The sequence below is a fragment of the Scomber scombrus genome, chromosome 10 (genome assembly GCF_963691925.1).
Source record: "Scomber scombrus chromosome 10, fScoSco1.1, whole genome shotgun sequence".
In the NCBI taxonomy this organism is placed as follows: Eukaryota; Metazoa; Chordata; class Actinopteri; order Scombriformes; family Scombridae; genus Scomber; species Scomber scombrus.
This window is the reverse complement of record NC_084979.1, coordinates 4508498-4521757: the sequence shown is the minus strand read 5'-3', so window position 1 is coordinate 4521757 and position 13260 is coordinate 4508498. Positions and strand designations below refer to the sequence as shown.

Sequence of the window (13260 nt, the reverse complement as noted above, 5' to 3'; positions counted from 1 at the left end):
TAGTTTCCCACTGCAGTATTAAGCCTTCATCCTGCTGTCCACAATGCCCCCCACTGCACTGTAAGCTATGTTCCTTTTCAAAGGCTTGTTTTTGTATGATTTCAAATGTTTAATGAATATGTTTCTGAGAGTGTGTGAATATAAAACCAGTGTTTTTTATTCAGTGGAGTAGATCTCCCAACAATAGAGGAGAGAGAAAAGAGCATGCATCACACACTTTGCATAGTATCACACACTCTACCTACAACGTGTCAAGTTAGTCACAGGTGCAAGAAAACCACACTCTTCACATGCCTTCGAAATAAAAGCATTTTTCTCACGTGGCCTGGTGAGTCTGCCATGTCAGACCTGTGTACCATTCCAGAGGGCACATCTGGCAGATGTGCAGATTCATCTTTTTCCATTATTTTAAAGGAGGATGACTATCTACTCATCATTGTTGGGCTCATGTGTGCAATTTCATAGAAATTGACTTTTTCTTATTTGGTCACTCTGAAAACATCTGCTGTTTATAGGTGATACAAGAAAAAGCACTTATCAACAGCTGGGAGGAGGAGTCAGTGTATGGAGCCTTTTCTCCATTAATCTAGTTTTGTTATACTGGAATAAAATGGGATATATGGATGCTGCAGTTGTGATGGCAGAGTTGAGGCTGCTGTCAGTGGTAATACACACTCACTGGAATACTACATTTACACAGTACATGGGAGGAGAACCTATGCATGTATTATATTATATCAAAGGTAAGTATGTTTTTTTTCACCTACCCTCCTGTATAGTAGTAGTAGTAATAGCAATAGGAAAAATGTAATAATACATAGTCACAGTCTTCGAGCCCTTGTCCTTATGGTCAGGACTCTTTTAACTCTATGTGTATGTGTCTCTACCTTCACATTGTTCTTGTGTGTAAGTACATAGAGAGCTCAGATCCATTGTATATATACATGGTCAGTAAAGTGGATTAAAACATCAGTCAGAAGCCTAAATACACATTGAAACATGTTTTTCTTGCTGTAATCGTTCATCCTGTTCATACTGACCATTAGAAGATCCCTTCATAATACACTTACAATGTAAGTGATGGAGGACAAAATCCACAGTCCTCCTCCTGTGTAAACATGTATTTAAAAGTTGATGTGAAGCTAATATGAAGCTTCAGTCGTCCAAAGGAGTCAAATCAAGTCTTCCATGTTTCAACATTACAGTGTTTTTAGTGTCAAAGTCTTTTTGTTACAATACTTCCACCACAGCTGAACAGAGAAACACTAAGAGGGAATTTGATGCTAAAAAGACTGTAAATGTGTCAGATATCACTTGATATGACTAACTCAGACTGTTGAAGCTCAATAGAAGCTGATCATCTACTTTTAAATGACTGTGTATTGAATTGAATTGAATTGATTTGAATACCTTTATTGTCATTGTACATTACAGTACAACGAGATTAAGAGTGCTACTCCACTGCGGTACACACATACAATAAATAAATAGATACAACAATTTACAATAAATACAACGAATGTACAATAAATGAAACCATTTAAAAATGCAGGACAGGGGTTCATGTGCAAGAGGGCGGCAGGTGGGGAGGGTTTATTATCTGTGTTTGTTTAATGAGGTTATAGCGTATGCATAGAAACTGTTTATGAATCTGGTGGTTCTGGATTTGATGGACCTATAATGCCTACCAGAGGTTAACAGTTCAAACAGATGTGTGGACCCACTGTGGATTTTGTCCTCCATCACTTCCATTGAAAGCACATTTAAAGGGCATCTTTTAACAGCCTAATTCACATTCATAAATTCCATCAGTCCTTAGTAAATGTTTGACTAATCCTTCTGTTTGGTTCATCTTATTAATCTTATTTTTTATTATATATTCTACTATTATTGTTTTTCATACTTATTTATTGTTCTTTATTCTATTATTTTTCTTATTTTTAACTGTCCAATTGCTGCTGTAATACTGCAAATGTCCCCGTTGTGGACTAATAAAGGAATATCTTATCTTATCTTATCGGAAAAAGACATTATCAATCACTATTTTATGATCAGGAGAACATTTTATAGAATATGATGAATCCAACTTATTTAAATTTATTAACTTGTACATTTGCATAAATAGGAATGTGTATCAGAAAAAAGAAAATATGCATTTTATTCCATTATGAACAGGAAGAATGATTACAGTGAAAAAAACCTCTGTAAGTGTTCATATGGACACATGACTTGACTTAAAAAAAACTGTGAGCTTATCCTTTAAGGTTTTCTATAGGATGTACAGCATCAATTTCTGCCTTGATTCATTATAATTTCCCGACTTTATGTTAATGAACTCAGATGATGTTATTATAATATTATGTGTGTATGATATGAAATCCCTCTATAGTGCCTACAGATTTTACTTTGGAGGTAGTGGGCGGAAGTGTTGTTGTAGAGTAGGAGTGAGTGATGCTGTTCTCCCTGCAGAGAGAGAGAGAGAGAGAGAGAGAGAGAGAGAGAGAGAGAGAGAGAGAGAGAGAGAGAGAGAGAGAGAGAGAGAGAGAGAGAGAGAGAGAGAGAGAGAGAGAGAGAGAGAGAGAGAGAGAGAGAGAGAGAGAGAGAGAGAGAGAGAGAGAGAGAGAGAGAGAGAGCTGAGAACATCCGCCGGAGGAGCACACACAGACACACTGCGGGAAGAGTGTGCTGCCGGGTGCAGGACAGCTCCACAACACACCGCTATAACAAAACAAATCATGGGAGTGGAAATCGAGACAATAACCCCTGGCGACGGTAAAAAGCGATCTGCAAGAAAAGGAAATGACTTGTGCAAAAAAAAAAAAAAAATTACAAAAAAAAAAACAATGCACTCATCTGTTTGCATATGTGTAACACAGCCGCAGATACGCCGCCTTCATAACTGCGTCGCTCGGCTCTATTATAATAAGCGCCTCTTTGGTTTCTCCACAGGAAGGACTTTCCCCAAAAAAGGACAGACGTGTGTGGTGCATTATGTTGGTGAGTTTTTAAATAAGAAACTTGTGATTAACCCACACCCCCCTCTTTCTCTCTCTCCCTCCCTCCCTTCCCTCCCTCTCTTTCCTATTCTGCATGCATGGACAGATTCTGCACGTTATAGCTGGTTATTTTTTACTCATGGAGGAGTGACGGCTGTGGGCAACTGTCTCCTTTTTGGTGACAAATAACCACAAGCGCGCACTGTAATACAGTAGGGACATTAAGGGTGTTATTAGTGATATTACAATGTGTGGTAAACTGTGCCACAGCGGACATGTTTGAGCCTTTAAACGCTTGCAGGCAGTGGGGCAAAGAGGCATGACTGTCATTCACTTTCACACACTGGGCTGCGTGAACATTTTAACCCCTTCCACACAATTTAGAAGCACATTTGAGTTGATGTAGGGGATGTGTAATGATGTTGACAGCAGCAGGGGTGGTGGAGGTGGTGGTGGTGCGTCCCGGGGACAGAGCGCACGGCACTGCGTAAAAATCATGCGCGCTCCAGTGTGTGGTTTTTTTTCTCTCTTTTGGATCATTCCACTCAGTCTCACAAAGATCGGCGGATAATGTGGTCATTTTTTTTTAATTTTTGTCTTGTCTGGAGGAACGTTACAAAATAACAGGAAGACAGCAGACGGATTCCGCCGCAGGGTTCACTCAGAGGGCCAGACACACACACAGACAGACAGACAGACAGACAGACACATACACACACACACACACACAGACAGACAGACAGACAGACAGAGACAGACAGACAGACAGACAGCCCCGGCCAGACAGCGGGGGTTTAAATCCTGTCTGATTTCCAGCGCTTTTCTGTCTTTGTTGGAGTTTCTGGGGGGGGGGGGTTGGTGGCGTTCAGTTGAGCGGATTATAACCGTCTGGGCGACTGCAATAATGGATGACTAACTCTAATATTGCTGTAATATTCCTCCAGAGACATAACATGTTTAAAGTCACCCTAAATATTTAAAGTATTCCTGCCAATGCATCACTATAGGGACTATGATGCGTTCAAGGCACTCACTATCAATCTATATCTAACAGTGTATATTCTGCACTGATTTTTAATGGAGCATGTGCTCTCTACAACATGTCAGTAAATTTTAAAAAAAAGAGTCCAAGTTTAGTCTTCAACTGTCTTGTTTTGCATGCAGCATCTTCAAACTGCTATCATACAACAAATGGTTCATTTAAATGTAATCATATCCTAACAAGATAAGTGCTCACAGCCACGCAGCAGCTCTCAGAGGCTCAACTTAGGCTTAGCGGTGTTATGATAAAGATGTATCGTTTTCAGGGTGTCCACCAATCTCATCGGGATCCATCCTGTGGTCACCGTGAATGCTTGCGACGAATTTCATCGCGATCCACGCAGCAGTTGTTGAGATATTTCAGTGTGTGGTGCACAAACAGGCCGGGCCCTGCTGCTAAAATGCATTACAAGAGACTACAATATAAATACAGTGCAAACAGTAGAGGCATCGGCAGCAAATATGGGATTCAAGGTGGCTTTTCCTTCCCCCGGTATGTATATTTGTCTGCACCTGTTCTCAGTTTTGCGAAGCTGCTCTTCGTCTTCTTGTCTTGCCTGGTGAGACAGACATAACTCACCCTGTAACACAAGCCTCTTTGCTTCAAGATTATGTAACTTGGCCTGATTTGGACCTTTGCCCATTGAAGTATTTTTTTTTCTAGGTATGAGGAAGATCAGCCTGCTTCTTTTTTTGTTTTTGTGTGTGTATGTGTGTATGTGTGTGTGGTTTTTTTTAATATCGCAGGATTTCCTCTCTGGGGCGGTCTCCCTTCCTGTCAGCCTACAAAGCAAGCCTTGAAATGCGACATGAAACAGGATATTCCATTACACAAGCCTTTGTGAAAGTAGACGTCCAAAATGAAGATCAAAACTGGGATTTGCTGGTTGTTTTTCTTGTTTTTTTTGTGTGGAGGAAACGTTCGGCGTGTGAAAATGTCAGCGTCTGCACTGTTCGGTGCTGAAACAGGACATGCGAAGTATCGGCTTTGATGCTTTTCAATAGGACCTCTCACAGCTCTCGTAGATAATTCCATTAGCCTGCTATCTAGATGTCCAGAGGAGAGCAGGACACCCACTCCACTGCCTGGATTACAGGCTGCATCTCGCCAGACGCCCCCTGATGTGCCTTAAAACAAGCGCGATGTTGCACCTTCACCCCCCCCCCCACACACACACACACACATAAACCATCACTACACTCACACACTCCTTCCCCAGTGCTAATAACAGTATTAGCGCTGGTGTAAATAGTCTTGGAGGGGACCGTGCTATTCTGCGGATTGATGCTTGTGTTTTTTCCTGACTTGTCACACTGAAACCCACCCCTCAGACAGCTGCAGCGTCTATTTCGGAGATCCTTGGAATCCCTTCATTTGCGCTCTCGATATACACACAGCAGGGGAAGATGGATGTCAGACAAGCTCGGAGGATATATTTGTTTCCAGTATATTTTGTGAAATGGTATAAATACAGTTTATTCCAGCTGAGAGACACAATCTTTCTATCATTCTATTATCTGATCTGTGCAGAAATCCTCCCAGTGATGAATCCTGCCTTGTTGTGCTTGTTCAGAGGTAATGGTTGACTCTGTACTCCTCTCTCAATCCCTGTTTTTCGTAGGCTCCTTGACGGACGGGCGCAAGTTCGATTCATCCCGCGACAGGGACAAGCCTTTCAGGTTCAAGATCGGCAAGCAGGAGGTGATCCGAGGCTGGGAAGAAGGTGTAGTGCAGGTATGACGAAGAACTGAATGGTTCATTTAACCCTTACATACTATTCATATTCTCATAATAAGTCTCTACACCAATTCACATTCATAAATTCCCCATCAGTCATTAATAAAGGTTTGATTAATCTTATGGGAAAAAAGACATTTACAATCACTATTTTATGTCCCAAGAGAACATTTTATAGAATATGATGACAACTAGTTTGAATGCTGATTTTTGATTAGTTGCGTGGTCACCAGGACAACAGTCTTTATCTAAAAAATGAGGTATACTTTAAATGAGGTCTATTGATAGAATAGAATAGAATAAAACTTTATTGTCCACCATGGTGGAAAAGTGTCTTTGGCTCACCAATAACAGACAAACAAGAGACAAAATTTTGCATTTGCATATATAAACATGTGTATCAGCTGCACAAAATGTTAAAAAAATTCTTTCAAACACTGTAGTTCACATTACGGGAAAAGTCTGGCTAAAGAATGTGTATATGGTGATCTTACAGCTCTAAAATATAAAAAGGGTTAAGACAGACTTACATACTGTTCAGGGTCAAATTTGATCCATTTTTAACATGTGAGAGCTGCAAAAACACCCAATACACATTTCTGCTAGGTGGACTTTTCTTAATGTGACGCCAGAATATACAAAAATGGAAATAAAATGCGTCATTTAAAAAAATGTTGTGCAGCTTATACAAATTTTTATATATGCAAATGTACAAATTTAACCTGTGTTTATTCAAAAAAATAAAATAAAATAAAAAAATCAGCAATTAAACATGTTTGTTGTTCTCCTGGACCATAAAATAGTGATTGTGAAGTCTTTTTTCCATAAGATGAATCAAACATTTATTAATGACTGATTGGGAATTTATGAATGTGAATTGGTGTAGAGACTAATTATTAGTCAGACTATGAACAGTATGTAAGGGTTAATATAAATATTAGCTTTGTGAGTTGATTTCTACAAGCTGCACTCTTTCAGCCTCTCAGAGATGGATATGCTCGACGTTCTACAGTGTGTTTATTAATGCCGTGGGTATGGACAGATTCCAGGGAAAAAAAAGTCATGCAACTAAACAGCTTTAATAGTCATGATTCAGAGGCAGAGATGATTTGGAAAGGAAATGCATTTTACGGCTTATAATTAGTGTCCTGCTGAAACACATTCATTTATTGACATGGTTCCATTATCCAGTTTTCGCTCTCACCAAGATCTCCATTAACGCTGCAAACAGTGGGCCAGTACAGCATGGATGCAGCTCTATATGTCACACAGCATTTAGATGAAGTGTCTGGTGAATGATGCTTCCTCTCTGTAGGTCCTGTAGATTCACGGCAGTGTAGTTTAATGCTCTCTATTCCCTCTGATTGTGTGTTAGAACATCAGTCTTTAGATGTCTGAATAAGGCATGTTAATGATTGGAACATAAAATATGGTGCAATAAAGAGTGCGTGAGAGTGAACTCGATTAAGAAACAATGAAACATCATTAGTTTGAGAGATGTCCCCTGTGGTTTATTATCCAACCTAAACTGCAGAGACTGTATTATGATCCAATTAACAGAATCCTCCAGCTGTTCCACATGACCTCTGTTGTCTCCTTCTCTGTCCTCTGTTTTTTGTCGTCTGTTGCCCTCCTCCTCCTCCTTCCTTCCAGATGAGTGTCGGCCAAAGAGCCCAGCTGACCTGTTCGCCTGACTTCGCTTACGGAAACAAAGGCCACCCGGGCATCATCCCTCCGAACGCCACCCTCATCTTTGACGTCGAGCTGCTGGGTTTGGAATGAAACAAATCCACCGCATATTTTATTGTGTGTGTAAGTAATCTGCAACAAATCACATCCTTCTGCGTCTGTGTTCCGCCTGAAATCAGGACAAGACAAGGAAATATAAAGCAGGAAGTTGAGTTAGAACTATAGATGAATGCATTTAAAGGCAGAACCTTACAAGAATCTTACAAGAGTAACTATTTTACCTTTCGTTGCAGCAGTAACACAGCATTCAGATTGCACAAGTAATCCACCAGGAATGTGTGCTTGCATGCATGTGATTGGCCAACGCGGCGTCTTGCCGGATGCCGGACATTGCAGCAAAAACTTGAGCTCAGTTCAACTTTTTTTGCCATATGTGTCAGCGTAGTCTTGCCGTGCCCTCTGTGTCAACACGCTGCCCCCATTCAAATGAATGACACGGCCGCATTTTGACCCTCAGAGCTAATATCAGTGTGAATGCCACCTGAAGGTTCAGGTTATCATGGCATTTTTGGGATATTTTATGGTGCTAACGGTTAAAGAATGTAGTTTCTACTCATGGGACTAGTAAAGAATCTAAACGTTAATTTGTTGCATCCTCAAGTGTATGTTTATGGTCCCACAGATGTGTCTGCTGTCTGCCCAGATTGATAAAATTGTTTCCTTTGGGAGACACTTATAATAGAATATTTCCACATGCTTTGCCAGCTACTGAACTGTGGACAGAATGAATGTTCCAGCGTAGAGGAAGAACAGAGCGGCAGAGTCTGAAAAATATCACATTTATACAAATGCTGTGTCTCAAGTCACATACTTCTGTTAGTACACTTGTATAGTACACTGTGTACAATATGTACTTACTTGTACAGTGCGCAAATTATGACAGGTTAGTGTCGTCTCTGCGTACTTACCGTAAATGACAATTAGCTAGTAAGCTAACTAGTGTTAGCAAGCTAGAGTTAGCATTCGTGTTATCATTTGCAGTGCCAAATCATTATGGCTTATATGTGTCAGGATAGTGGTGCTTAGTGCAGAAAAAACACATGTATAATTTACATTTGTATAAAGTAGCGATGTCCACCGTTTTTACAACGTCCTCGACCGCCATTTCCTGTTTGAAAAGTGATCCCTCTCCTTCCACTACGTAGCCAAGATAGCGACTGTTGAGGACAAGAACTGTCCAGAGTTCTACACAACTGTTTTTTCTACTCATAGCGCTTTTACTCAAGTTTTTCCATACTTCTCAGTGTGAACACACTTATACACTCAAAATATTAAGTGTAATAACTGTCTCAAATTTCCCTAAGGGGACAATAAAAGTATATCCTATCGTATGTTGTATCGTAGAAATACGAGATTTGAGACGCGGCAATGGTTTCAGTCTGGGCAGACAGAAGAAAAATTGGTGCTACTTGGTGAATCGTGGCAGCTAGAGAAGTAACGGTTAACACATTCTCTCTAAACTGTCCCATTAACTCCACCTTGAAAAGATTCTACATCATTTCATTCAATAAAGCTGAAAGGGGAAAAAAGTCTCTGAGTAGGTTGAGAAGCTACCTAGCTTAATCACTAACTAGACAACAAGTTTTAGGTTGAGAAGCTACTTAGCTTAATCACTAACTAGACAACACGTTGTAGGTTGAGAAGCTACCTAGCTTAATCACTAACTAGAAAACAAGTTGTAGGTTGAGAAGCTACCTAGCTTAATCACTAACTAGACAACAAGTTGTAGGTTGAGAAGCTACCTAGCTTAATCACTAACTAGACAACAAGTTGTAGGTTGAGAAGCTACTTAGCTTAATCACTAACTAGACAACAAGTTGTAGGTTGAGAAGCTACCTAGCTTAATCACTAACTAGACAACACGTTGTAGGTTGAGAAGCTACCTAGCTTAATCACTAACTACACAACAAGTTGTAGGTTGAGAAGCTACCTAGCTTAATCACTAACTAGACAACACGTTGTAGGTTGAGAAGCTACCTAGCTTAATCACTAACTAGACAACAAGTTCACACAGTTTATTCAAGAGACTTTGAGACCATTGACCATTGAGACCGTCCTGTCTCAAAAAAAAATCAAAGTTGTTTACACTCTAAAAGAAGACTAACTGTGTTGAATAGTGTAGCACAGTTAGCTACAGTTTACTAAAACATGCAAAACCTCCTTATATGGTCCTTGGAAAGCTACGCTAACCTTTTTTAACCAAAGAAGGTGGATGGTGCACGTTCAATACCAGCCGGATATAGGATTTGGTAGGATTGCTTTAAATTCATATTAATATTCATATTGATAATTATAAATCACAATCTCCATTATCAGTGAAGTTGCTCTGTGATTGATTGCACTTATCTGATGTCAACAGACTGGTGGATTAAGGCTCTTTTATGGGCCCTAAGGCTACACTTTTTCTAGCATTCTCCACCATCCCATGTTAACAAAAAAAGTCGTGTTGTGAGTCAGGAGTGTAAATTAAAATCGACACTAGTTTGCAACACTAATATCAGTAAGAGACCAAGATAATAAAGTAAACAGCAGCACCCACAAGCAGTGAGGTATCTGAGTAAAGTCTTGTAAAATAACAAAGATGTTTAAAATGATCAATCCCATCAGCTGTAAAGTTGTATCACCCTCTGAGTAGGGAATCCTGCCTTGACTGATACATACAGATAAAATCACAACAACTGCAGCACATGATGAAAAATAAAAAAATACAATAGAAAAACATGCACCAAAAAATCTTGAAAATAACACACAGTTATCCAACTATTTGACGTCACCTCATTTTGTTTCCATTCATCTTATTTAAGTTGATTCAATTGTGGAGTGAAAACAGCAGGCTGTCAATACATGCAGGTCTCAATGATAACTAAAGGTTAATGTCTCAAACTATAATCATAGTCCAGGCTGCTCCTTCAGAGAGGTGTTGTTGATGGAGGATGTTTGATGTAGCAGACACATTTCCTACCTGTTTTAGATCGATTAAGCCTCAAACAAGCTCAAATCTATGTTATTATATTAACAATTAAAGTAGTGAGTAGTGGCAGATGTGTAGGAGGAAAGTACCATCAAAAAATGAAAAAAAAACTCCCCCACACTGTCTCGCTCACTGCTGTTTGTTTTATTAAGTTGCTGTAATGTTTCAGTCTCTCAGATTTTCATCAGGCATATCACAGACAGCATCATAACACTTCCATACAAGAGCTGTCTCAATCATCCAATGAGAGGACTTGAAAGATCAATCTGATGAATTGATGAGCACCTTGGGTTAATACAAATACTGTGTGTCACCTGTCAGACAAGAGTATATGAGAATTAGTAACATTAGAAAAATGTGGAACAGTACAATTAAGGACATAATGTTACATCTCAGAGCTTTTTAGCATATTTTAGCTCATTATTATTTATTTTTGTCATGCTTAACCCAAACATATCTGCTTTCACTGACAAACTATTCCATGATCTCAGTCTTCAGACAGCTGATTGGTCAAATCATGTGCTCTTGATTGGTTGGAACAAAAAACTGCTGCCACATGGCCCTTAATGGAATAGTTTGGACATACCTGATTTAAGGCATACTGTGACTGTGCTTCATCCTAAATTTTCCCTCTTAACTGTCTTTACAGGTGACTTCCTACCTGGGTGACCTGGAGAGAAGCTAGGAGAGTCTGCACTTGATTCTATAAGAGGCTTGAGTCTATAGTTCCACCATATTTATGGTTATGATTTCATCAAACTATGACGTTTTCTGTTATTATTTTGTCTATGTGACTGAGTTTATTCTATTTTTTCCATCATTTTCTTCCTCCTTAAAAAAAACAACAAACTATGGGCCATAACCTTACAAACCTCCATGTTTTTAATCTTGAATTTTTTGTGTATTGCGCTTTATTTTTCTTTGTGTGCGCGCGTGCGTGAGTGTGTGTGTGGTTTTTTTTTTTTTTGGTTTTATTTAGTTTTCTTTTATTTATAATATAAGTATTGGTTGTGCATGGTTATGCTGACAAGTACAAAATACCAATGAACCACTAGCAGCGACATTCATCTCCTATGAGTCAGTGAGTAGTAGTGTTAGAATGTTTGAGAGCTGGTGCTTGTTATATGAAAGAAACAAAAAAAAGTGTACAAAAGACAATGAAAAAAGCACACATTTGTATCTTAAACCCCATTTCAGCTGAAAATTGGAACAAAAGCAACGAGTTTCTGTTTTGAGAGACGGCGCTCAGTGGTATATCGTCGTCATGGTCGGCCTTAAATGGTGCAACACAGGAACTTCCCATTTCTATACAGCACCACTGTGTTTACTTTCTCGGTGAAATCTTGAACGCAAGTGCGAGCTAAAGAAAGGTTTTAATTAGAGAGCCAATCACAGCTGTAGATAGTTTTAACGTGTGCCTAAATATCTCCACCAGACGACACATGACGACTACCTTACCCCCCACCCCACCCCCCCACACCCCGTCTGCATGTTCAAGGCCCGGCGGAAACTCTTAGTATGTACGTGTGGAAAAGCTTTGCATCCGATTTGCATTACCATTGCCTTCTCATCTCTCGCCAAGTCTTTAAACCCCATTTAAAGCCATAACACCAGTAAGAACAGTGCAAAGACAGGATTTTGCAGTGATGCACATAAAATTGGAGTTTGTTATTCTTTTCTTAGAAAAAAAGGGGAAATGCTTGAAATTTTACAAAAAAAGGGGGGTTGAGGAATCAATTAAATTGTCACCTCTACCCCCCTAACCTTATTTTGTGTAACAACTTCAATCATGTATTTTTCAGATGCCAACTTTCTATCTCTGAGAATCGACGAAGCTAGTGTTTAACCTATGACGATAGCTAGTGTTTTTTTTGTTGTTTCTTGTCGAGGTGTCAGTAAAATACCACACTGCCTAATCGGAGTCTGCTGTGGGAGAAAAATGCTGACACACAGGCAAGGCTATAGTGGTTTTGTATCTTAAAGAAATAGTTTTAAATGGAGTTTAAATGAAGGAATTATGCTGGCCTGGCTGTCAGATATTGATTAATGGCTGTCGATGTTACATATTGGCCAAGCTGCAACTGGTGCGGCAGCAGTCCACCTCTGTACTGTGTAGTTATGTGCTGATACGTTACTGTATGCAGGCTAAACCAATGATGACATTTCAAATAAAAGAAGTGCTCTCCACCTGCTTCTGGAAGTGTGTTTTTTTTTCCTCCATATTTTCTCACTACTAATAGTTTTGTCTCACATGGGGATTTATTGATTATTAATTTGAATGTTTTACATCATGGGCAGCAAAATCAGTTTTTGCCACTTATTTAAATTACAGTGGTGGAAAGTTATTAATGTACATTGACCCTTGTGCCTCATGAAGGACATTTTTTGGCTTTTCATTTTTATTTTCTTGATCATTTTGGGCTATGTTCATGCATTTGGCATAAAATTTTCCAAGGATATTCTTTTTAAATTTCAACCAATCACTTATAATAGGTCTATAATACACTATAAACAAAATTGTTAGACAAAAACTCTTAAAAAAACCCAAAAACAACTACAATTTTGAAGCCAGGGCTCCAAAATGACAGCCCAAAATGCAGGAATGCATGAAAGAGTGATATTTTGGAAGGGGGATCAAACAATGTAGTTTTGATGGGTTTCAATTGGGACATTTTTGTCCCTAAGGAAGATAGAGGGGGTTTGTTTTTTAAATCTGACACTGCACAAAAAATAATAATGCATCAAAATCAATGTTGTTGCTAATC

The 13260-nt window shown here is 39.3% G+C and overlaps 1 protein-coding gene across 1 annotated transcript; it reads left to right on the top strand.

Moving 5' to 3' along the window:
- Positions 1 to 2675: 2675 nt before the first annotated feature.
- On the top strand, positions 2676 to 12674 carry fkbp1ab (FKBP prolyl isomerase 1Ab). The gene is made up of 5 exons (XM_062426964.1): positions 2676 to 2772; positions 2950 to 2997; positions 5660 to 5772; positions 7429 to 7587; positions 11145 to 12674. Exons 1-4 carry the CDS (start codon positions 2736 to 2738, stop codon positions 7555 to 7557), a joined length of 327 nt encoding a protein of 108 aa, XP_062282948.1. The 5' UTR covers positions 2676 to 2735; the 3' UTR covers positions 7558 to 7587; positions 11145 to 12674.
- The last annotated feature ends 586 nt before the right edge of the window (positions 12675 to 13260 follow it).

Bases quoted from the DNA above. Each gene is read 5' to 3' on its own strand.
- fkbp1ab (XM_062426964.1), top strand. From the start codon at position 2,736: ATGGGAGTGGAAATCGAGACAATAACCCCTGGCGACG. The intron at 2,773-2,949 runs GTAAAAAGCGAT...GTTTCTCCACAG, and splicing joins GACAATAACCCCTGGCGACG to GAAGGACTTTCCCCAAAAAA. The intron at 5,773-7,428 runs GTATGACGAAGA...CCTTCCTTCCAG, and splicing joins GGGAAGAAGGTGTAGTGCAG to ATGAGTGTCGGCCAAAGAGC.